The following is a 24531-nucleotide window of genomic DNA, read 5'->3' as shown; positions in this document are numbered from 1 at the left end:
CCCCATCTGTCCCTTCCACCAGTGTGAGATCAGCGCCTGGCAGGGTAAGGCGCTCAATACATTTGAATGAATGAGGTCATCTGGTATCCCCTCCCTCCTTCCCCTATAAACCATCGGAATGTAAGCCTAGACAAGTGTCTGCCCTGAACCTGGAAGTAGTTTAGATTCTCACAGCCCCTGTGGTCAGAAAGTGCTTCCATATGTCTACTTCGCATCCCTGCAGTGTAAACCCTCCCAGGGTGGCATCAGGGCACAGGCGTGACCTGAGTGTCCCCCTGTGGCCTCACCCTTACTTCTTTTTTTTTTTTTTTTAAAAGATTTTATTGGGGAAGGGGAACAGGACTTTATTGGGGGACAGTGTCTACTTCCAGGACTTTTTCCAAGTCAAGTTGTTATCCTTTCAGTCTTAGTTGTGGAGGGCGCAGCTCAGCTCCAGGTCCAGTTGCCAATGTTGGTTGTAGGCAACCTGTGGTTGAGAGCCCACTGGCCCATGTGGGAATCAAACCCGCAGCCGTCAGCGTTAGGAGCACGGAGCTCCAACCACCTGAGCCACCGGGCCAGCCCTCACCCTTACTTCTTCAATACATACCTCTTCATGGGGTTGTTGGGGGGATTCTGAGTTAACAGGCATAGTGTTTAGAGCAGGGCCTGGGCCATGAGAGCACTAGTCACTGCCTTTAGGATCATTATTATTCGAACTTTTTTTACCTGGAGGATCTAATCCTTGCCCATCACTACCCCTCTTCTGGCAGAGCTCCTAGGGAGGCCTGTCCAGGAATCTTACCTTCTTGGTGGGGGTGGGGGCCCAGGGGGCAGCTGAGGCCTTCAGTTAAGGCTAGAGCCACGGGCCCAAGAGACCTGTGGAGAAGACATTTGGTCACTGCCAGCTGCATGGGCTCCCACTGCATCTTGCATGCCTGCTACACAGTGTGCTAGACCCGCCTCTCGTCAGACCAAGAGCTCCCTAAGGGAAGGCATATAGTAGGTACACAATGGATGAACAAAAGACCAGTGGTAGAACCATATCCCTTGGCCTTCCTTCATCCTTCTCCACCCCAGGTCAGATCTACCTGCCCCACCTGAAAGGCTCCTAAAAGTACTGAAAAATGAATCTGAGAAACGGTTGGTGAAATGTGTTGTTCCTACTGACTGATGTGGACAACCAAAGTGACTCCATCTTCTATGATCCTCCAGGAGTTATCTTCACTCATTTATCCAATAAATAATTGCTGTGTGCTAGGCTGGTGCTCAGTGATGGGGATGCAGGGAACATGTTTGGGGAATAACATCAGCAGGATATGGTGATGGATTGGATGTAGGGGTGACAAGAGACATCCCACTTGTGATTGCCTCAGTTCAACCCTAATCATCTCTCACCTCGTCACCCAGCTGGATTCCCTGTGTTCAGGTCACTTCATCTTTCCTGCAGCAGCCAGAATAACTTTGCTAAGACGTAGCTTCAAAGGCTCCTCATTGCTCATAGAATAAGGTAAAAGCCCCTTAACAGGATGGATGCAGTCAGTCCTTTATGCTCTGGTCCTGGTGCCTCTCAAGGTTCATCTCTTGTCACTCTGCATTTCACCCCAACTGGGTGTTTCCGTTGCCTAGTCGTACCACACCATGTACACTTCCGGGCTGTCTTTCTGCTTGCTCCAACTGCCTGGATGTGGGACATGTTCCATTTGCCCTTTTAGATCCCTTTCCATCATCTCCATCTGCTCCAGGCCCTGGAAGCTGAAGCTTTTGTGGGCTGCAAGCATGTGTCCCTTGCTCTCTTGATGTCTGTGAGTGGCTCCACTGATGGGAAGTACCAGTTGGAAATCAGGGGACAGGAGAAGAGTGAAGGTGGAGTATATATCCAATAGCACCCTACCTTCCAGAGCCTGGGAGGCCACCGCTCCTGTCTGCCCTCTCCTACAGCTGGGCTCTCTGCTCTGGGTTTTGACAATCATTCTGCACCTTGCCCCTTCAAGCTGAAGGATGGCCGAGGCTCCCCACTGCTTCTGGCCCCAGAGTGCTTCCCAGCCCTTGTTGGTTTCCCTCTCCTTGTAAATCACCTGTAGATTAAATTCTCTTTGCTTACTCCTCTGAATGTTCCATCCGTTTCCTGTTGGGACCCTAACTGATATTCTTAGTCATCTTCCAAACCTCAGCCCAACCTCTCCTTCTGTCGAGTCTTTCCTCACCTGTTCCCACCAGGGCTCTGGACAGACTCCCACTCTTGACCCCATAACTCTCTATTACTTGTATTGTTGCCCTGTGTGTCTCCCTCTCTCTCGGTCATGGGAACTTATCTTTGCAGCTCAGGCCCTGGCACATTGCAAGGTACCTGGCACTTAGTAGGTGCTGAGTCAATGTTTGTTGCGTGACTGATGGTTCCATTCAGAAAACAAAGGCTGCAGGGAGGGCTGTGAGAACTATGGAATAGTGACTCTTCCTTTAGGTTGGGCATAAAAGGAGGACAGGGCATGTTTTCCATCTTGGAAATCCTAGCTAAGAACCCACTAAGGAATCATCAAATTAATAATGGTAATTTCCTTAAACTTTCAAAAGCTCTCTTTTACTACCACTGTGTTTTTCTGTATACATCCAGTCTTTTTTCTCAAAACTTTTCACTATAAAAGTTTTCAAACGTGCACAAAAGTAGAGAGACTAGTAAGTGAATCTCCACATACCCAACCCAGATTAAACAATCACCAAGATTCTGCCCCATTTGCTTCATCTCTCCCATTGTTCTTTGCTTTGTTTTCTTTGCTGCAATATTTTAAAGCAAATCCTAGTTATTGAGCCATCTTCTCTCTACACACTTCAATATGCCTTATTAAAAAATAACCAACAGCATTTCAAAAACATGATCGCTGATGGAATTAGGGAGGGTGTTAAGTGTAACTTAGAGACGATAAACAAATGGTGGGGATAAACGGGTATGTTTCCACTTAGATGTGTTAGCAGTCACATGCCTGAGGACAATGTTAACATTTCCCCCTCATGCGAAGAGGGCAGAAGTGCACAGGGATCTTGTAAATTTTTCTGGATAGGGACACTAAGATTTTTCTGAGAAGCAGGATGCCCAGTGAATGGGAGAAGACCCCCTGAGGTTGGATGAGGATAAATGGACTCATTTGAATCTATCCCATGAAAACTGATGGGACAAGCGAGGTCCATGAGTTACCAGTAATATTTCGGTGGCACTTGAATTCCCTGGTTGCAAACCACAGAAACGGCTCTGAGTGATGGGCAAGACCAAAGGGCTCGCAATTACTTCTTTAAAATGGCCAGTGAGCACCTGCTCTGGGTTTCTGTTCTTTTAAAGTCAAGTTTATTGAGGTATAATTTATATACAGTAAAATGTACCCCTTTTAGGTGGTTGTGTGAATTCTGACAAACATATACAGTCCTGGGACCACCACCACCACCACAGTCAAACAGAATATTTTCATCACCACCCTCTCCCCCAAATTTCCTCACACCTTTGGCAGTCAATCCCCTTATCCTGCTCCCAGTTGATGGCAATGATTTATCTATTCCAATGTTTTGCCTTTTCTGGAATGTCGTATAGGTGATATAATACAGTTGCCTTCTGTGTCTGGCCCAGTGCTTTGGAGATGATCCACATTGTTCCTGCATGTGTTAGCAGCTTGTTCCTTTCTGTTGCTGACTACTAGTCCTTGTGTATGGATGAACCACAATCTGCTTATTCACCAGATGATGGGCATTTGGGTTATTTCCAGTTTGGGGTGATTATGAATGAAATTGCTGTAACAATTACACAGGCTTTTTGTCTTCATTTCTTGTCTTCAAATACCACCAGTGGCTTACTGAGTCATATAGTAATTGTATATTTAACTTTTTGTTTTTTAACTCATTCTAATAGGTGTATAATTGTTATCGTATTGTGGGTTCAATTTGTATCTCCCTAAAGACTAAGATTCAGAATTGTTAACATTACTCTGGGCTGGAACAGGGCTGGGTGATTTGTAGAGTGGACTGAAATTTTCTTGTTAAACACCAAATAAAGGTACCCTTCGTTATCTCGAAGTGATTAAAAAAGCCATTGAGCCTGCCCAGGATTTCATCCAGGGCAGGGAAAACACACCTCTGGAGCAAGGACAGAGCTATCCTGTCCAGTCTGCTCACTGGGTGACATGGTGATAACCTGTCCCCCTCCTCCCAACCTCCACACCTGTCCTACCCTGACTTTGTGTCACTTTTTTGCTGCCTAATAGTGCATCCCTCATTTTTCACCTGTGGAATTCCTATTTAAGCTAAGTGTCACCTCCTTTTGAAGCTTCTGGGATTTCCAGAAGCTTCCAGACATAACATGCAAGATGACGTTGTGGAAAAGTGCAGCCTCTTTTGGGGCCAGAGTTAAATAGGCTTTTTTGGCTTTGTTCCTTACTAGTTGTGCAACTTTGGGCAAGTAACTTAAATGCTTTGAGCCTTTGTTTCCCCAAGTGTAAAATGTGGATAATACCTACCTTAGAGGTAGGTTTTTGTTGTTAGAGATATTGTCGTCAAATTATATTATCATTATTATTACTAATCTGCCTTTATCAAAGACTCACTGGGTTGAACCATGGCTGAGTACTTTCTTGATTCTCTCCCTAGCTAACTGCTCATAAAAGGCAGATACTGTGATTTCAGTCTCTATGCCCCTGTGTCTGACACAGTGTTGCTAAATACCAATCCTTCAACACATTTGTTGAAATTGATGGACCTAAAAGGGTTTTCATGGAAGGCAGGAGTCCAGAAAGGAGTTGTGGGACCCGGAAGGACCTCCCGCCGTCATCAGGCCGGGAGCTGCTTTCCTGGAGCAGGGGCACTGAGTCAGCTTCCCTTCCACAGAGCGAATGGCTGAGCCTGGGGCTGTCTGGACATGTGGGTTTGACAGGTCAGAAAAAGGGGAACCAAGAGAGCAGATGCTCAGGGGAAAAAAAAAAGTTGGACAGGGATTGACGAGGAAGAAACCCAAGGGAAAGGGCTGGCTGAGAAAGTGTGGACCCAGTGATGGCTTGGGGACCAATGGTGAGGATGGGGGCGGGGACGGAAGGCTGGGAGGGTTGTGGGCCCTGGGGCTGGATGGAAATGGGGGAGTGGAGCAGGGACAACGCTAGGACGCTGAAGGAAGGGCGCAGAGGCACTGGGTCAGGATGGGAAGGGCGTGCGGCAGCTTTGGGTCGGAAGGGCGGAATCTGTACGCCAAGAGTGGACCATGAGGAGCGCGGCAGGTGTCGGGAGGGCGGAGCCTGACGGGGCGGAGCCAAGAAGGGGCGGGGCCGGCGCCGGGCTGGCGGGCGGGGTGTGCTGCTCTGCTCCTGCGAGAGCAGCGGGGGCCGCGGAGCTGGAGCTGGATCCCAAACCCAGGCCGGGGCGGGAGTCGGGGCCGGGGCCCGGCCGGAGCGGGCTCCAACGGTATGGGGTCGGCCGACTCCAAGCTGAATTTCCGAAAGGCGGTGATCCAGCTCACCACCAAGACGCAGGTGCGCCCGGGGCCCCAGCCTCCCCACCCACCTGCAGGGCTGGGAGCTGGGCAGGGCCGGGGGCAGGGGGTGGTGCGCGAACTTGGCTTGCCCTGAGATGGGGGGACCGGCTTGCCTGTAGGTGACACTGAGGCCAGGGCCGGAGCCGAATCCCTTGGCCTGTGTCCCAGGCTCCATCCCGAGCCCGAGCCTCCCCATCTCCAGCCTCCTCTCTCGGGAACATCCTCCCCGCAGCCGCTGCTGCCACCTTAGGCTGACGTGTGCCTACTTCCCGAGCCGGCGCCGCCGCTGTCCGCCCCCTGTCCCTCCCCCACCCTCTCCGCCCCTCCAGCCCTGCATCTCTAGCCTCTCCTGTCTCCACCCATCCATCAACCTCCCTCATCCTCTCCTGCCCCTTGGTGCCCGCGGGTCCCGGACGCACAGACCCTGCTGACTCAATGCAAACAAAGCCCGGCCCGCGCCCTCTCGGGTCGGAGAAACAGCTGGTGCGCGGCGGCAGGGGCCTCACTGGGCCCAGGTCGATGCCCACAGCTAGGAAGGCCCAGGTCTGCCTGGGGACGTGCAAAAAGTAGCGGGCAGTGCGGCAGCCTGGCCACGGAACCTGTTCCCAGGCCTGTGGGGTCCAGTCTCTCAACTGGGACCACCCCTGCTGGGGGCTTCTCCTCTGAGGCCCAGCGGTGGGGATGGCTGTGCTTGCAGTACCCTCCGTTGTCTGGGTCAGGGCCGAGAAACCTCCAGATTGCCCTTGGCCTGCTGAGTGGGGCCTGGGATGTCTTGCAGCATAGGCCATGCTGCACATTCCCAAGTCTACACGTGGCACAGAGGCCATCTCCTTGGCCCCAACAAGCAGGTCCTGGCCTCAGCAAGGCTGCTTCCTTGCCCAGCCCTTCTCTCCTCACCCCTTGAACTAAGTCTATGCCCTGACTTTACAGATCCCTCACTTTCAAGGGAGCCAGGACCTGCTGCTCTGCTGCCATCTGGGTCTTTCCTCTTTCCTCCACTCCCACTCCTATGCTGCTGCTCCCCGGGGCTCTCTCTTGCTCTTGGCAGTTAGAGGGGGATTGAGGGAACCATTTCCCCACAGCTAGCTCGTCTCCAGAGGCCAGACTGCAGGTCCCACCCTCTCTCATTCCCATGAGAGAAAGGTCAGGTGCCAGCAAATGCCCAGGGCCTCTGGAGTCCAGCCCCAGCTGAAAGGCATTTGAGAGAAACCAGACCTTACTTCTCACCGCTTCCCCCATGGCTCCTGGTTAGTTCTGACATGGAATGGGGCTTCTAGGTCTGTGGGGGGCAGGTGGGCCAGCCCTTCGATGTGGGGCCACAGAGAGAGGAGGGAGGGAGGCTCCTGTGTTTACCTACTTTCACAGGGAAATACCTTGTTGGAGAAATGAACTATGGGCTGTTGGCTCAGCTGCCAGGGTCCTTTGTTGGGCTAGCAGGACTAGCTCAGCTAGGTCCCAGAGGATTTGGGTGGACTAGATTCCTACCTGCTCCAGCCCCTCTCCCCCAAATACCGTGATGGAGCTGACTGTGGTGGTGCTGTCCAGTTTCCCTGAGGAGCCTGAGGACAGTGAGTTGGCTTAGAACAGGGTCTGAGCCAGAGACCAGCCTGAGCCTCCTTCCAGGGAGCACTGGGACCTTGCAGGTGGGAGGGGCCCTGGGCCACATGGAGGGAAAGACCCCCAGGGCCTGAAGCCTCGGGCCCTGTGTAGTAACCTGCCTTGGACAGTTTGGGAGTAAGGAGCAGATCCCAGGTGATCATTCCAGACTTTGCCACTCGGTGGCCCCCAGGAGATTCAGGCCAGTTGTCCACAGGGCGTCCTCTGTCCCAGGTCCTCAGAGGCTGTGCTGTGAACACGGAGTTTCAGTTTTGCTCTGAGCAGCAGACAAGCTGACCCAGCTCCTTTGCCATGGCCTGGGCCCGAGCTGTCTCTGCTGGGCCTTCCCGACCTTCCTGCACTGCATCCTGTTTTCTTCCTGCCCTGGGCTGGGCCTGACCCTGGTCCTGAGGGCCAGCAGATTGGGCTGTTTCCTGAGCCTTTCCCAGGTGGGTGGGGCCCTGGAGGAGGCACATTCATGGACCTGAGACCCTCTTCTAGAGCCTGCCTGTTTGGAGGTTCTCTGCCATCAGCCAGATGAGACCTGCTAGGGCCATGTTTACATGTGTGTGCATGTATGTGTGTATGAATGCCATGGTAACAGTCCTGCTGTGGTAACACAGCACCTCCAGAACAGGTCACCATTAGCAGGCTGGAGCACTGCTGGTCCTTCCCTCCTCTCCCCAGAGCGGTTCAAAAGGTGTAGCTGGTCCCCCAGGCCTGTGGGGGTTCTGGCCTGAGCAGGTCCTGACAGAGCTAGGGTAGGAATACCTGGTTTCCCACCAGGGTAGCTCAGTGTCTGTGGAGACCAGACCACCTCCAGCAAAAATACTTTTGAAGAAACTGGCTCAGTTTTTAGAGCTTCCTTGGGTTGGATGGAGCCCAGCTGGGGTAACTGAGGCAGGAGCTAAGCCATGTCCTGCCCCTCAGAAGCCTAAGGGGCCCCAGTGATCCTGGCCAATACCTATAGCATCAGGCTAGCCTGATATGGTCAGGTAATGGTCACCAAATTGAAGTGTCCAAGCCACAGAGGGACGAGGAGAGGATGCCCATTTGGGGATGGAGAAAGTGAAAGTCGTCACTCTTGAAGTTCAAGGCCAGCTCCCATAGCTGGGACTTTCCTCAGTTTCCAGGCTGGGCTATCCTGGGGACATTTGCCTGATGAATTAGGTCAGAGGTGAAGTCCACTTTGTGCTCTAATGAGTTTTAGCCCCTTTAAGGGGGTAACGGCTACCTGGGAGGTGGGGAAAGTATAGAGATAGGAGCTCCCAGAGGCGATCCCAGATTGGGGTGTGGACTCTGCATGTTTTTGGGGATGTCCTTCTCCACCCCCCAGCCACCCACACTGGGGTATGGTACCCCTGGACCCCAGTGAATGTCAGAAGGCTGTCCTGGCTGAGGGCTTGAGGGCCAGCAAACCCCAGCCCAGGCCCCTCCTTTGGCCTTGTTCCTCTCCCCCAGATAACTCGCTCTACCAGTTCTGGAACTGAGCTGGCCCTGGTGCCAGGCCTGTCCAGAGGGCTGAGACCACACTGCCCTGAAGCTCAGATGGGGGCGTTGCTTGGAGAGTGGGCCAGGGTACACCTGGCCCTTGGCATGGCTTGTGACCCAATTTGAACAGCCCTGCTGGCCCTCAGCTGAATTTGAACAGCCCTGCTGGCCCTCAGCTGACTGGGCTGAGGGCTTGTCTAGGACTAATTAGAGCCTTTAGCTGAACAAAATATTCGCTGAACATCTGCTATAAGCCTCAACTGGGAGGTCAGGGAAGAGGGGCTGGTGGCCTCATGGGGCCTAGAGGTAAGTACACTACCACCCGTGGAATCAGGGACTGTGATGAGTGCCTGAGGGGTGGGAGCAGGGCTCTAACGTGGGAGCAAGCCCCTCAGTCTGGAGCTCGGAAGACTTCTTGCAAGAAGTGGCTTCAGAGAACTGAATTATTTCTTAACAATATATCTATTTATTTCTGATGACAAGAGTAACGCATATATTACGTATGGATTGGTAGTGATGTCAGGGCCCTTTATCAGCCCTTTCAAAGAGGGGAAAAGCCTAGGTTGATTGGAGCAATGGGGAAGGTCTCTTGCAGGAAGTGCTTTCTGAAGGGTAACAGTGCCTGGACACCCTGGCCGCTCAACAGATGAGCATGCAAAGGGGAAAAAATGGTAATACTGTGCTTGCAGGAAAATATAGAGAAAAAAATAAAAACCACCCAGAAAGATCATTGCTGTTAACAGTCTGTCATTTTTCTTCTAGGCTTTTACTATATAATTTAACACAAAATTGTGACCATCCCATAGTTTTATATCTTGTCTTTCACATAACATTGCAGTGTAAGCATTTTCCATTCTTTAATATTCTTTGAAAACATGATTCTAGTGTCTGCATGTTATGTCATTGTATGAATGTGCCTTGACTTTCTTTCTTTTTTTCTTTTTTGGCTTTACACCGTCAGGCTTTATTGGCCTTTCATTCTTTGTGGGGGACACCTTAGCTTTCTAAGCATCCCGGATTGTTGGTTATTTAGGTCATCCCAACTTTTTACTTTTGTCAAGAATAACACTTGAGTAACATCCCTGTACAGGCATATCTCCGATCATTTACTTAGGAAAATTTCTAGAAGTGGAGTTTATGATTCACACTGGTTGCCTATGTGATTTAAAAGGCATACGTGTGTTTAAGACATATTACCTCAATAGGACGGTGGGACTTTGGGTTGTGTTAGGAGGGGTGGGCATGCTGGAAAGAGGGGACAGTCTGAGCAAAGACAAAGGGAAGATATGGCAGGGTTGTGTCGTAGGGATAGTAAATACAGGTGTGCATGCACGTAGGTAGGTGTGTTTAGGTAAGACCTTGGCTGACTGGCTGAAGTCTGGATTCCATCCTGCAGGCAGTGGGGAGCCCTAAAAGTCTTTTTTGAGGGAGCTATGCCTTTGGTGCTGTGCTTTGAATGTGGGTGGTAGGCAGTGTGGAGGCTGAATTGAGGAGGTAAATTTGGAGGTGGGGCCCTGGCAAGAGTGGCCTAAACTGTAGCGCCGGTAGGCACCTGGAAGAGCAGGTGCGGTCAGAGAGCTGTGGGGTTGGCTCCTTTAGGTTTGACATCTGTTGGGTGTGACGGGAAAGGGTGGAGGCTGTGGCCGACCGGGGATAGCTCTGGTGAATGACAATGAGCACATGCCCCTTGTCTTCCGAGAGGGAGGAGCCCAGCCTGGTCTGGTCGCTGGGCACTTATCCTAGTGGTGTGGCCTGGGGAAGTCCCTAGGTGAGGAGGCCTGGCCAAAGGAGGATGGTGACTTACCCAGGGTCACACCGTCCCTCAGGGGCTGGATTGGGCTTTGGCTGCTGAACTCAGTCACTGCCCAGCTGACCCCTGACCATCCGTGCCATGTGTCCCCATCCTGCCTGTGCTGGCTGGGGCTCATGGTGGCTGAAAGCTGTCCCCCATGTATGAATGCTTCTGGGCACAGCGAGGATGGAGTAGAGGGGCCGTGGCTTCTCTCTCAGAGGCTTCCTTGGCACAAGGTTGGGCAAACTGGGCCCGTTGGTAAGGGATTGTGCAACTCTGGACACTGGGTTCTCCCACAGCCCGTGGAAGCCACTGATGACGCCTTTTGGGATCAATTCTGGGCAAACACAGCCACCTCAGTACAGGATGTCTTTGCGCTGGTGCCGGCGGCAGAGATCCGGGCCGTGCGGGAGGAGTCACCCTCCAACCTGGCCACTCTGTGCTACAAGGTGAGGGGTGCCCAGCTCCTTACAGCTACTCCCAGCTGAGCCATTTACCACCGCCTTAGGGAGGCTGAAGCTGGCCCAGCCCTGTGGTCTCAGAAGGCAGGCACCCTGGACATCCCACCCACCCAGGTGTGGGCAGTCCTGAGGCTTCACACACTGGTCCCCCTGGGCTCTGGGTTCTGGGGAAGTGATCATGGCAGCTGCCATTTGTGAGGACTTCCTCCGGGCCATACCTTGCTGAATACTTTCCACAGGTCAGCTCATTTAGCTCACCCTCTGCTGTTGGTACTATTAGTGTCACCATTTTACAGATGAGGAAACTGAGGCTCAGACGGGTGGTCACTTAGCAAGGTCTCGGCTAGTGAGGGGTGGACTGGGCTCTCACTCCTTGATGGTCTAGGCTGCTCTCTGGCCCACGTCCCGTCCACCTGGGCTGGCTGACCCTATGTGGAGGGGTAGCCCTGTGGGGTGGAGCCTCCACCTGGGGCCCTGCTGCCTGTCCTCCTCTGGAGCCTGGGGTGCCCATCCTGACCCCAAGTGCCAGGGCCCCACTCCCCAACCTTCCATCCCACAGGCTGTCGAGAAGCTGGTGCAGGGAGCCGAGAGTGGCTGCCACTCGGAGAAGGAGAAGCAAATTGTCCTGAACTGCAGCCGGCTTCTCACCCGAGTGCTGCCCTACATCTTTGAGGACCCCGACTGGAGGGGCTTCTTCTGGTCTACAGTGCCCGGGGCAGGGCACGGAGGGGTCTGTGGGCTGGGCTGGGCAGGGCTGGTGGGAGGTGGAGTTGTGGGGACAGGGAGAGAGAAGACCAGTTCAGGTCCCGTCACATTCCTCCAAACCTCTCCTGGGGTTTAGGAAGTTCAGGGGAAGAGGTGTGGGGTCAACTCCTGCAACCTGAGCCCTGGGTTCCTCTCCCACAGAGGGAGCAAAGATGGGAGCAGGCAGCTGAGCCTTCTTCTTCCCTCTCACCCACCCCCTTCCTGGGTTTATCTCTAGGCACCTGGCCTAGGGGCTGAGGCTCAGAGTTTGGGGGATACGGCCTGTCCCCTCCCAGTCAATGGGAGGTTTCCTCACTGTTCCCAGTTCCATTCATCACGATGTCCCCTTTAGCCTTGGGAGGTTTGGGGTGATTGGGAGTCCACTTCCTTTTCCTTCTCCTGCCTCTTCCTTCATCCCTCTGCCCACAGAGCCGGCCTGGGCTCAGACCCTATCCTCCTCCCACCCCCTAGGTCCTGGGGCCCCCTCTCCTTGGCCAGCTGCCACTGAGGTGGCCCCTGGGTGCTCTGTCCCAAGCAGGGAGAGGACGATGATGAGAATGCTCGGCCCCTGGCCGAGTCCCTGCTCCTGGCCATCGCCGACTTGCTCTTCTGCCCAGAGTTCACTGTCCAGAGCCATCGGAGGAGCACTGTGGTGAGAGCCCCCCGACCCCCACCCCTGGACTGGGGAGGGCTCTGGTCCTGGGCTGGGGCTGGTTGAAGTTCCCTTGGGCAGGATGCTGTGAGGGCAGAGGCTGTTCTGGGAAGGCTGGGTTGCCTGGCACGCCTGGTCCCGGGAAGGGGGTGGTGGCTGGCACAGCTGGAGAGGAGCCAGCTGGTGCCTGGCCCTGCCCCCTGCATCCGGGAGGCTGGGCACAGGTTCCCATTGTCTTTGCCTGGGTGGTGGGTGGGGTGTGGGGCTTGGCCCTTTCCCTTGACATGGGCCCATGGACTCGACCTTGAGTGTTCTCTGCTCTTCACTTCCATGTACTACCCGGGGCACCCAATTCCATTCCCCTCCCTCCCTGGCTCTCTCTCCCTGTCTCAAACTAGACTGAGCAAGTAAAAGAACGAAACTGAAAAAAATATGAGGTTTTGAGAGGTTGAGAACGTTCATTTCTTCCCTTGGGCATTAGCACCTGGGGCATTTTGGGATCATATGAGCGTATCTACCCCTGGGAATGGCAGGGGTCTGGGGTTGGCAACCACCAGCCTAATCTCTCCCTGACCCTGTTCCCAGGACTCAGCGGAGGACATCCACTCCCTAGATAGCTGTGAATACATCTGGGAGGCTGGCGTGGGCTTCGCCCACTCTCCCCAGCCCAGCTACATCCACGACATGAACCGGTGAGCTCTCTTGGGCCCAGAGCCATGGCATAGCTGCCCCCGAACAGCTTAAAGAGGGAAACATGCTTAGGTTCTTACAAAGAGACCCTGCCCACTCATGACCCAACTTTAGCCTCACAGGGATAAAATGAGGCCATTTCTTTTCATGGACTTGAGCTGGGGCTGGGCAGAGGGGCCCTCCTAGAGGAGAACTGAGATCCTCAGGTACTGAACCCCCTCCTATAATCATCTCTCCCCAAGGATGGAGCTGCTTAAATTGCTGCTGACGTGTTTCTCTGAGGCCATGTACCTGCCCCCGGCTCCGGACAGTGGCAGCACCAACCCGTGGGTGCAGTTCTTTTGTTCCACGGAGAACAGGTGAGGGGTGCCTGGCCTTTCCATTCTCTTCCCTCTTGTTCCAGGCAGCTCAGAGCTGAGGCCACTCTCCAGCCTTAAGAGTCTTACTATTTGAGGGGACATGCTGCCCTCTGGTGGTCATAACCTGTAACTAGACTGCCACACCTTATGCCTGCGCTGTCCAATGTCCCATTGCGGGGCTCTGGGGGACCTGTGCCTGGGTCCTTCATCTAATAGAAATATACTGCAAGCCACATTTGCAATTTAAACATTTCTTGTGTCAACAGTAAAAAAGTGAAAACAAAACAGGTGAAATTAATTTTAATAATGTGTTCAACATGATCCAATATATTGTATATTGAAAATATTAGCATTTAACGTAATTAATATGTAAATTTTTTGGGATGATTTACATTCCCTTTTCATGCTAAGGTTTCAAGATCATATGTGTAGTTTGCACTTACCATACATCTCAATTCGGACCAGCCACGTTTTAAGCTCTCAGGAGCAACGTGTGGCTTGTACTGTCTAAGCAGAGCAGTTTAGACAGTGGGTTGGGGAGGGGACCTAATGAACACCCTGAAGGATGGGGAATCCCCGGCTGAATGGGGGTGCTCATGGACTATAGGGGCTCATATGGGTACAAGGAGGTGTCACATGGTGGGATTGAGTATTTGGAGCAGATACACGCACTCCAGCTGTGCAGCTCCAGCTGTGCCCAGCGCAGGAGTCAGTGCTCCTAAGGGTCCTGGTTCAGTCTTTTACTTCCAAACTCTGATGACCACGTGGCAGGCCTCATCCTTCAGGTTTTCCTGGCCTCCCGCCTAACCTTTTTGTTCCCAGAAGAGAAGGGAACCCAGGTGATTCCTTCCACCAGCCACAGTCGAAAGCTGGCCAGAGTTTTCTTTCTCACCAGGCTTATCAGGCAAACGGCCACACCTTGCCACTCACTTAACCTGTGTGGGTCTCAGTTTCCTCATCTGTAAGATGAGGAGCTTGAACCCTGACATCTTACAGATCTCAGAATAGAGTCATTCTGTGGCCTGGGGTCTAGGGGACTGAGCGTGTGCTCTGCTTCCCGAAGGGAAGCCCACCTCCCTGTGGGCCTCCAGCCCCTTCCCTAAAGCCCTGAAGGAGGGTATCTGCCCCTCAAAAACCTGGGAGTATGTCATTATATACTTGTCCCCACCAAGAGTGATCTATGAGGAAATTCTGGACTTTAGGTGGTTATGTTGTGTCCATGTGGATTCATCTATTGTAACAAAATGGGGCAGTCTGTGCATGCGTGGGGCAGGGGGTATGTGGCAAATCTCTGTACCTCCCTCAGTTTTGCTATGAACCTCTAAAAAACAGTCATTTAAAAAAAATAATAAAAGAAGAGTAGGCTTTAGCCTCTGGGGGGGGGAAATTAAGGGGTGTGGACATGATTTCCTCCAAAGAGCCCCTCCTGACTGGCCATCCTACTCTTGGTAATAAATTCCTCCTGCCCTCAGCCCAGCCTGGTGCAGGTCCCCGATACAGGCAAGGACAAGCAGGAGTCCTACTCAGGAAGGGATGAGCTCCTGGTTCTGCTCCCCAGCCCCCAGCCCCAGCTCAGGGCTGGCAGAAACATGTGTTGAGTGAGGGGGTGGCTGACCCTTCCACGTGGCTGGGGTGGACGGACGGAGCGCCGGGTGGCATCTCTGCAGCCCCGCTGCTCCTCTCCCACTGCAGACATGCCCTGCCCCTATTCACCTCTCTCCTCAACACCGTGTGTGCCTATGACCCTGTGGGCTACGGGATCCCCTACAACCACCTGCTCTTTTCCGACTACCGGGAACCCCTGGTGGAGGAGGCCGTCCAGGTGCTCATCGTCACCTTGGACCATGACAGCGCCACCAGCACCAGCCCCACAGTGGATGGCACCACCACAGGCACTGCCATGGATGATGCCGATGTAAGGACGGGAGAGGGAGAGCAGGGGTCCTGCTGGCCTCTGGGGGGGTGGCATTCCCTCCAGCAGAGTGGGCACCCAGTGGTGAGCCTGGGGCTCTCTGAGGTCAAGGAGGCACTGCTGCCAGCACCTAGGCCTGGGGTAGGGGCAGAGGGCAGGGTACCTGCTCACCCCCGCTCCACCCTTGGCAGCCTCCAGGGCCCGAGAACCTGTTTGTGAACTACCTGTCCCGCATCCATCGCGAGGAGGTGAGTCGAGCACTGCTCTTGCTCTGGTGGATTCTAGCTGCCCATCCCACAGTGATTATGGCTTTGCAGGGGGTGAGGGGAGGCAGATGAGATGGGTGGGGGAGTCCTGACCCCTACATAAAGGAACCATGGTCCCCATGGACTCAGGGCTACTCAAGGTAAAATAGTGACAGTAGGATTGAGATGCTTTTGAGATACTGGAAAGGGCTGATGGCCTCAACTGGGTGACCATAATTGGGAAGGCTTCCAGGAGGAGGCGCTCTAGCCTCAAGTTTCTCCCAATGTCCGGGGAGGTCATTTCAAAATGACAGTGGACTTAAAGGCCAGGGAGACCCAAGTTGATGTGTCTTGTGACCTTGGGTGCACAGTTATGCGATTCCAAAGCTCTAAGCTCTGCAGCTGTAACGTGGGAACAGTAGCTGCTTCCTTGCCTTGCTGTGAGGATGAATTGAGAGCACATCCCAGGGTGTAGTAGATGCTTAGTGAATGACTCCTCTCGGCGGAGGGGAAGGGGCGCCTCCAGGCCAGCCCTGGACTCACTTTCCAGAGGGGCTTACTGATGACATTGGAATCTGGGGCCCTCAGACTATCAGGGTGGGGTCAGGCTCTGGGGGAGTGAGGAGGCATTTGTGGGGGGCTTGGCCCCAGAAGCTGGAGTTGCAGGGAGATAGACTGGACAGGCCCCCGTTCCCCTCCCACCCCAGGACTTCCAGTTCATCCTCAAGGGCATAGCCCGGCTGCTCTCCAACCCCCTGCTCCAGACCTACCTGCCCAACTCCACCAAGAAGATCCAGTTCCACCAGGAGCTGCTCGTCCTTTTCTGGAAGCTCTGTGACTTCAACAAGGTGAGCTGGCTGCAGGGGCCCAGCCTGGGGGCACTGGTCTGCCCCTAGATGGGAAGAGGCCACTCTGCATAGCCCAGTCTGGGGAGACTCCCAGGAAGGGGAGAGGGTGGGGCAGAGCTGCCCCTCCCTCTGACCCGCCTACCTGTTCCCTTCCCGTCCCCCCAGAAATTCCTCTTCTTTGTGCTGAAGAGCAGTGACGTGCTGGACATCCTGGTCCCCATCCTCTACTTCCTTAATGATGCTCGAGCAGATCAGTGTAAGCTGGGGAGGGCATAGGATGGGGGACACAGCTGGGGGGGCATAGAATAGGGGGGTTCCTGGAAGAGGGGCAGGGCCAGCTAGTCTGTCCCCCTCCCAGGAGCTCAGATCTGGTGCCCTGACCTTCCGGGGAGGGCTTTTCTCAGTTCCGCCCCGCCCCAAATGGGTCCCTGCCCTGGTCTCCCTTCCTCCCCTCCCCACCCGGCGTGGTGACCCCTCCCATGCCACCTGCTGCAGCTCGGGTGGGCCTGATGCACATTGGTGTCTTCATCCTGCTGCTTCTGAGCGGGGAGCGGAACTTTGGGGTGCGGCTGAACAAACCCTACTCAGTGCGCGTGCCAATGGACATCCCGGTCTTCACCGGTACCCATGCCGACCTGCTCATTGTGGTAAGGGGGCGCCTGGAGGCATGGGGGTGACGTCCTCTTCGCTGAGTCTGGAGGTAGAGGGGACCCCATGGCTGCCCCTCGGCCCCCCCGCACAGGTATTCCACAAGATCATCACCAGCGGGCACCAGAGGCTGCAGCCCCTCTTCGATTGTCTGCTCACCATCGTGGTCAACGGTAAGGGGCCCAGAGCCCGCCTTCCCCGTGCTCACCACCAGGTGGCGCCAGGCCACAGGCTGACCTGCCGCCCACTCCCTGGTTCAAACCGGTCTTGTCCAGTAAGGGCAGCCCCACTAGGTACTGATCAATTTCCTAGTAGCCACTTTAAAACAACAACAGCCACCAAACAAACAAACAAGCAAAAACCAAAAAAAGAAACAGACGACAATAATTTTATAACATTTTATTTAATCCACTATATCCAAAATACCATCATCTCGACAAGTAACCAATATAAAAAATTATTGAGATAGTGTATATTCTTTCTCTCATTCAGTCTTCAACATCTCGTGTGTGTTTCACACGTGCAGCACGTATCAGTTAGGGCCACCTGTTTCAGAGCTTTGAGGCCAGATGTCGCTGTGGCTATTGTATTGGCCAGTGCAGGGGTTTGGAGCACCCGGCCCTGGGTGCTGGGATAGAACCTGCTCACCAGTGAGGACAGCAGACAGCTGGCCCGAGAGAGGAGGGGGCTCCGATTGGCTGGGGAACTGGGCCCAGCAAGGGGGGTGGCGGCAGGCTGAGGCAGGATGACTTCAGTGGTTGCCTTTCGGAGACCATGGTCCTAGATGGGAGGGGCTGACTTCTCTGTGGTCTCCTTTTGACTCCAGGGTGGTGGGGGTGTGTGCAGGGCCTGCCTTTGAGGCCTCTAGCTGGACTGTAAGTTCTGGGGCCTTCCCTTACTTGTTGACTCACTGGGTCAATCCCTCCACTCTTAACCGAGCACTGGATAAGTGGGGCCCGCTCTGAGAATGCATTTGTGAACAAGACAGCACAGGCTGTGCAAAACACATGTATTTAATTATATGGAGAATATCAGTTTGATATTCTAGAAAGACCTAAAGATCCTGAGTTTGTATCCCTGCCCAATCATATTATAACTGGGAAACTTTGAGCAAATTTATGAACTTCTCTGAACTTCAGTTTCCTCGTCTGTAAAATAATGATGGTTTCATCTGTGTCCTGCCTCCTGCTCAGAGGTGTAGGAATGAGTGGGCAAGATGGCATGTGTGAGTGGTTTTCTAAACAGTACAGCTGTCCACACAGTGAAGGGACAAGGGTGGAGCTTCAACTGCTACCTGGGGCTCCGCAGAAGGCATGGCCAGTGTGGCCTTGGCTTCTGGGGGTGTGGTTTTCCTGGCTTTTCATGGACTTGACTGGTAGGGGGCAGGGAAGGCTTGGGAGGGAGAGCATCTTGTCCTGCCCAGGCAAGGATGTGCAGGGATGGCTGGTTGGGCCCTAGGAGTGAGCCGAGCCTTCCCCTGCAGTGTCCCCCTACCTCAAGAGCCTTTCCATGGTGGCCGCCAACAAGCTGCTGCACCTGCTGGAGGCCTTCTCCACCACCTGGTTCCTCTTCTCTGCTGCCCAGAACCACCATCTGGTCTTTTTCCTCCTGGAGGTCTTCAACAACATCATTCAGTACCAGTTTGATGGTGAGGCAATGACCCAAACCCCTGGCCTGGCCCCAGGGGCAGGAACCAGGGCGGGCAGTGGACGAGGACACCTTCTCGTCTAAGGGGGCATAGCCTTCTGCCCCCAGTTTGTCCAGCGTACATTTATTGAGCACATGCTATGTACCAAGCCCTATGCTGGGTGTGGGGAAGGCAGTAGAGAGCAAAGGAGAGCGCTCCCTGCCCCATGGAGCTCACAGCTGGAGATGGAGTCATGGAAGGAGGCTTTAAACAGATGGTCACCCAGACAGGCCATCTCCATCGGATAAGAGGGAAGACGTGAGTGGTATGACCCTAATGAGTGTCACAGATGCTGGGCTACATGATGTCAATTAGAGACTTGGCTTTGTGGCTGTGGGCGCATACCCTCTCTGAGCCTGTTTCCTCAGCTGTGAGATGGTCGTGACAATAGTACGAAGAGGCATCCTATCTCAGAGGGTGTTGGTAGGGTTAAGTAAAAGAATCTACAAAAAGCACTTAGTACAGTGCCGGGAGACTTAACTATTAGCAGTTATTATATTATTATTTCGAAAAGAAGTAACATTTGCACATGAATGAGGGATGAAGGAGGGTGGATAGAGGTCAAAAAGCATTTCGGGGAGAGGCAACATATGCAAAGGCTTTGGGGTGAGATGCTGAACTCAAAGCAGAACAGTGTGGTGAGAATCAAGGACCACACAGGAGGACCAGGCCTGGAAGGCCTGGAATGCAGCTGTGTCTTCCCTGGGAGCTGAGGGAGTTCAGCTCCAAGGAAGCCCAGGGACATCGCTTTCTCCCTGGTGACCTGGTTCAGGGAGACAAGTCAGAATACTGAGCAGCTAGCATGGTGTGGACACGGACACTGATATGTTGGGCCAGCCCCACTTTGCCAAGTGTTACCCCGTAGTGCTGGGTTGGGAGGGGGCCTGGGGGTTGGAAGGTACCAGGGAGGGGATCAGGGGAGCTCACTCTAGTCCTTTCCAAAAAGGTAACATCTTGGTGTAGCCACAGTTGGCACACACCGCAGGGTGCCAGTCCTGCCCCAGCTACCTCTCTTGGGCACATCTCCTTTCCCTGGGGTCGATACCTTCCCGTCTTCCAAACTCCGCCTCCCAGAAAGCCCACTAGGTGGAGGGGATGTCAAGGGTCCTTCCTGAGGCAAGGTGTGCTCCCTTCCCACAGGCAACTCCAACCTTGTGTACGCCATCATCCGAAAGCGCAACGTCTTCCATCAGCTGGCCAACCTGCCCACTGACCCGCCCACCATCCACAAGGCTCTGCAGCGCCGCCGCCGGGCGCCTGAGCCCTTGTCTCGCACTGGCTCGCAGGAGGGTGCCTCCATGGAGGGCTCCCGCCCTGCTGCCCCCGCCGAGCCAGGCACCCTCAAGACCAGCCTGGTGGCTACCCCAGGTCTGGCACTGGCGGGTGGCAGGGGGTGTGGATACTGGCATGGCTGGGGGACGGGCAGGGTCTCTGGGGTGTCATCCCCATCTCTGGAAAAAGAAATGGCGTGAGTTGGAAAACTGAGGAGACGGATTGGGTTGGAGATATGGGGGGGCCCAGGAGGGAAGTTTCACGGGGCGACCTAGCCTCAGGCCTGGGTGTGGCTCTGGGAAGGATGGGCGCAGGGGTGGGCTTATTGGGGGATAAGATACAGCATCTCTAAAGTGGGTGGAGGAAGGAGGGAGCCTCGAGGGGGCCTGGCCCAGTGGAGACGCTGTCTAGCAGAGGCACTGGGCAGGTGTCCTCACACCCACCTGGGCCCCTCCAGGCATTGACAAGCTGACAGAGAAGTCCCAGGTGTCAGAGGATGGCACCTTGCGATCTCTAGAGCCTGCGTCCCAGCAGAGCTCAGCAGATGGCAGCCCAGCCAAGGAGGTGGGTAATGGGGACTCCTGGAGTGGGGTGCGACGAGGAGTTCCCTTCCTCCCTGGCCTCTGTGGAGTCCCCTCCAGGGCACTCTGAGGTCGCCTGCAGCAGAGGGGCAGACACCCAGCTGACTCTCTGGAAAGGGGGCTTTCACAGACCCCTCCCTTGTTTACTGGTCAGGGCTTAAGCCCTTGGCCTTCAGACTCATCCATCAGCCTTATCTGAGGCTGGGCTGGCCTTTACCCTAAACCTGTCACCGGGCTGGGCTGGGCTGGGCAAGGCCTGGGGCCTAGGGCAAAGGGTGCTGGGCTGGGCTGCCCCTCAGTTGGGAGTGAGGCCCCCCATACACATGAGCCAGTGGGGAGACCTCATTGCCCTCCCAAGTTCCAGGCCGTGGGAGGGGCAGGGGAGAGGGGCAGCTTATCTGCCCTCTGCCCCCACCCTATACCCATTCCTTTCACTCCTCACTCCGTTCCTTCTCGGGGACCAGGAACCTGGCCAGGTGTGGCGGGAGCAGCGACGACTGTCCAGCGCGTCAGCCACTGGGCAGTGGAGCCCAGCGCCGGAGTGGGTGAGGGTTTGGGCAGGTGGCACCCAGGTGTAGGCTGGGTCAGGGGCTCCTGGCCCGAGGAACAGTCCAGTAAAGGACATGTGTCCGAATCCAAGGACTGGCCTGAGAGCCGGGCTCAGGGCCAGTCCTTCTGGGAATGACCTTGGCCTCTCTCTGGCTCGGTTGCTTCCTCTGTCTACAGCAGAGTTAAGCTGCACTAACTTTCTTAATAAATTACCCTTTCCAGCTTCCTTCCCTGAATCACTTGCTCAGTCCCTTATGTATTTCCTCAGATCACAACTAATGGCACTTGCATGGGGATAACAAATGTCCCTGCCTGACCGTGCCATTTCGAGGATCCAAGGGGACAATTTCTAGCAAATAGTATGTTCTCAGTGTGAGGGCACAGCTCTTACCTTGAAGACCAGTCACTGCTCACGGGCACGGCCGCATGCCCGGCCCTTGCTGCGGTGAGCATGGAAGCTTACTGCCTTGGGGAGCCTGCAGTTCTGAGTCAGGGGGCAGGACTGTCCCAGCCCCAGGAACCCTGGCCCCTCCCCCAGGTCCTCTCCTGGAAGTCGAAGCTGCCACTGCAAACCATCATGAGGCTGCTCCAGGTGCTGGTTCCCCAGGTGGAGAAGATCTGCATTGACAAGTGAGGCTGGGGCGGGGCAGGCAGCTGGGCTCGGAGGAAGGGCCAGTCCAGGCTTGTGTGGGGGTGTGACCGGGAGCATGAGTCTTGGGGGTCCAGGGTGAGCGCCATGCTCCCCGGGACCTTCGTGGTGGGCTTTCCACGTGAGCATGTTGGAGACGCCCCTCTCCCTGGCAGGGGTCTGACGGATGAGTCAGAGATCCTGAGGTTCCTGCAGCATGGCACCCTGGTGGGGTTGCTGCCCGTGCCCCATCCCATCCTCATCCGCAAGTACCAGGCCAACTCTGGCACCGCCATGTGGTTCCGCACCTACATGTGGGGCGTCATCTATCTGAGGTGGGCCCCGCGGGCTGGGGTGGGGCAGTTACCAGCATGGTGGTGGGTCTGGTGTCCACCTGAGGGGTCTGTCCAATGGGACTCAGCATAGGCCTCGGCTGTGGGTCCCATCACTGTCGTGGTGTTAATGTCAAGACAGTCAATCAGGGTGGTCCTGTCTGGTTGAGGGTGGGTACCCACTGCCCTGGGTGGGACAGCAGGGAGGGAAGGGTCTGGGCTTTACCACCCCCTAGCATCTCCCCACTCCCAGCACCCCATGACGGCCTGCCCCCTCCACAGGAATGTGGACCCACCTGTCTGGTATGACACCGATGTGAAGCTGTTTGAGATCCAGCGGGTTTGAGGATGGGGAAGCCTGCAAGGGACAGAGGCCAGGGGAGGCCAGCACCCCCACGTTGCCCCCGACCCACCGCCTGTTCTGAGCTTTAAATTACTATGATCAGGGCTAGGGCTGGCAGCGTGGCCGAGTCCTGGGTGGCAGGCCCTAGAGGCCCCTTGCAGCTGGGACAGTGGGGACTGGCTTTGACTTTCCCCAAGGACCCCCCCCAACACCTCCGGAGCCTCCTGTCTCCAGGGCTACAGGCCTCAGCCAGAGCCCCCGTCTCACTCTGCTCTCCCTCCTTGTTTCTGTCTTGACCCTCAGTGCCCGCCCATCTCCTGTGCTGCCCACCCCCAGAGGCCACCAGGTCACTGTGCCCTAATGGGTTGCCCAAGAGGGAGCCGTGGGCTTCCCTTGAGGCACTTGGGCAGGGTGAGGGGAGCCTGTCCAAGCCTCCTAACCTGAAACCACCTGGTCCTGGCCTGGCTCCATGCCAGGGCCTACGACAGGAAGGCGTGTGTCCAGGCTGCTTAAGGAGGAGGCGGGGGGGGGGGGTGGCTCACTGCAAAAGTCAGACTGGGGGACCCCATGCCTTTAGGGGTTTGGAGTGGGGTGTGGAGGGTCTCCTGCTATGTTCTCCCAGGTCAGTGGATATAGCCTGGCTCCCTGTTATCCAGTTATAGGGGCAAAGGGGACGAGGAGGGGTCAGCTGTGCAGTCCTCTCTGCCCTCACCCACTGCCTGGACGACTGGTGGGGGGGGCCAGGATGTCACCCCTCTACCCTCCCCCTCTGTCCTCCTGATTCTGGCCGCGGGCTCTCCCTCATCCCACCTGTGTCAGTACAATCTTTGCTCTGTACAATCGGCCTCTTTACACAATAAACCCTCATCTCCATGTCCCGGCTCTTTGTGCTTGGAGGGGAGGGTCAGGCCATGGGTCTTGTCATTAGGGGAGCTTGGCATTCTGTCTCCCAGAGTCAATCCTCTGAGGACCTCGGTGTCTGACTGGGAATCTGTGTTTGTCATTTTCTTGGTGGGGGGAATGGAGAATTGGACCCTCTCGCCCAAGGCATGGCTCTCTGGGCTCTGGCCACCCAGAGAAAGAGCCCACAGGGAGGTGAGGGGCCTACCTCTCAGCCTTTTGCATGGCTCCCAGGGGCTCTGCTGGCCCCAGGTAGCCATTGGGAGATACTGGGGTGTCCCTGGGCCCTTGGCTCTGTGCTTACCAGTGCCCAGCTTCATAGGGGAGGGGCCCAGAGGTATGCAAAGCCTGCCTGCAGGCCCAGGGCTGCTGTCTCCGGGCCTCACCCTGGGCCTCACCCTGGGCCCAGCCCACTATTTGCACTGGGATCAGGAAGATGGATGGGCTGTCATGCTTGCCCTTTCCACTTGATGGCTCAGAGGATCCAGCAGGCCTGGGGACCCAGCAGCCAGAGGCCACAGCCCCCATGGTAAGCCAGCTCCAGAAAGTCACCTGGGGCTCTGTGTCCGAGAGATGGCTTGCTGACGAGAGCGGGGAGTTGAGAGCACTGACCCCTCTCCACCTCGCAAGGATCAGACCAGGCAAGGATTGGTTTAGACCCCTCCTGGACCAGAAATGTGACTGTCGCAGCCCCACAGCTGTGCCAGGAGGACTGTCCCTTCCCACCATACCTAGAGTGGCAGCTCTGTCCCTGGGAAAAAATGCCACGAAGCCCAAATGCAATCAATCAGTTTATGGCAGCAGGAGAGAGCTGTTGAACCCTGCCTGGCAGCTAATTAATGAGCTCATTAGGTTGTGTGGAGAGAGAGGGGCAGGGCTACCTGCCCAGCTTCAAGCTTCCAGGATGCCCTGGGCCGAGCTTAGACTGCGTGCCCTTCCCCCAGCAGGATGCAGACTCTAGAGAGGTGGCTGGGCAGGAGAGCTCCTCTCCAAACTCCCGAGACTCAGTCATACGGGGCTGGCCCTCCCAGAGTAGCTGTGGGGGCTTCCTGGGTGCACCGTGGGCTGTATTGATGTGGTAGTGAGCAGGGCCAGGCTTGTGCCCCTGAGGGTGTGGGCATCGGAAACTCAGTGTCCAGGTTTTGCCCTTGGTCTTGGGCTGTGAACAGTGCTCCCACCCCATGCCCAATTTAACGAGGCTCTAGGGAACCCAGGCTGTCCTACGCTCCCCTGGAATGGGGCGTCTGCTCAGACTCTGGGCTACATTGTCCCAGCCTTGGCACTTCAGGGTTCTGCGGGGGTGGGTTCCTTGGGCAGCC

At 55.3% G+C, this 24531-nt stretch overlaps 1 protein-coding gene across 4 annotated transcripts; it reads left to right on the top strand.

Moving 5' to 3' along the window:
- The first annotated feature begins 5290 nt into the window (after window positions 1-5290).
- On the top strand, window positions 5291-23185 carry HID1 (HID1 domain containing). Of its 4 annotated transcripts, none has more exons than XM_081027966.1 (19): window positions 5291-5480; window positions 10661-10810; window positions 11382-11552; window positions 12105-12218; window positions 12804-12910; window positions 13151-13267; window positions 14960-15182; window positions 15371-15427; window positions 16189-16272; window positions 16438-16528; window positions 16768-16919; window positions 17015-17093; window positions 18404-18568; window positions 19748-19975; window positions 20337-20443; window positions 20925-21005; window positions 21548-21639; window positions 21814-21972; window positions 22252-23185. In XM_081027966.1, exons 1-19 carry the CDS (start codon window positions 5415-5417, stop codon window positions 22313-22315), a joined length of 2307 nt encoding a protein of 768 aa, XP_080884092.1. In that variant the 5' UTR covers window positions 5291-5414; the 3' UTR covers window positions 22316-23185. The 4 variants fall into 4 exon arrangements, with proteins under 4 accessions (XP_080884092.1, XP_080884090.1, XP_080884091.1 ...); XM_081027964.1 differs by having other exon boundaries at window positions 16132-16272; XM_081027965.1 differs by having other exon boundaries at window positions 12102-12218.
- The last annotated feature ends 1346 nt before the right edge of the window (window positions 23186-24531 follow it).

Source organism: Rhinolophus hipposideros (assembly GCF_964194185.1).
Source record: "Rhinolophus hipposideros genome assembly, chromosome: 20".
Lineage (NCBI taxonomy): Eukaryota > Metazoa > Chordata > Mammalia > Chiroptera > Rhinolophidae > Rhinolophus > Rhinolophus hipposideros.
This window is presented reverse-complemented; position numbering and strand designations above follow the sequence as displayed.

What these genes read in the sequence shown, in the direction of transcription:
- HID1 (XM_081027963.1), top strand. Translation starts at nt 5,415, where the DNA reads ATGGGGTCGGCCGACTCCAAGCTGAATTTCCGAAAGGCGGTGATCCAG. An exon ending in TACATCCACGACATGAACCG is followed by an intron (nt 12,911 to 13,150) that starts GTGAGCTCTCTT and finishes TCTCTCCCCAAG; the next exon opens with GATGGAGCTGCTTAAATTGC. An exon ending in GAGAAGATCTGCATTGACAA is followed by an intron (nt 21,640 to 21,813) that starts GTGAGGCTGGGG and finishes TCTCCCTGGCAG; the next exon opens with GGGTCTGACGGATGAGTCAG.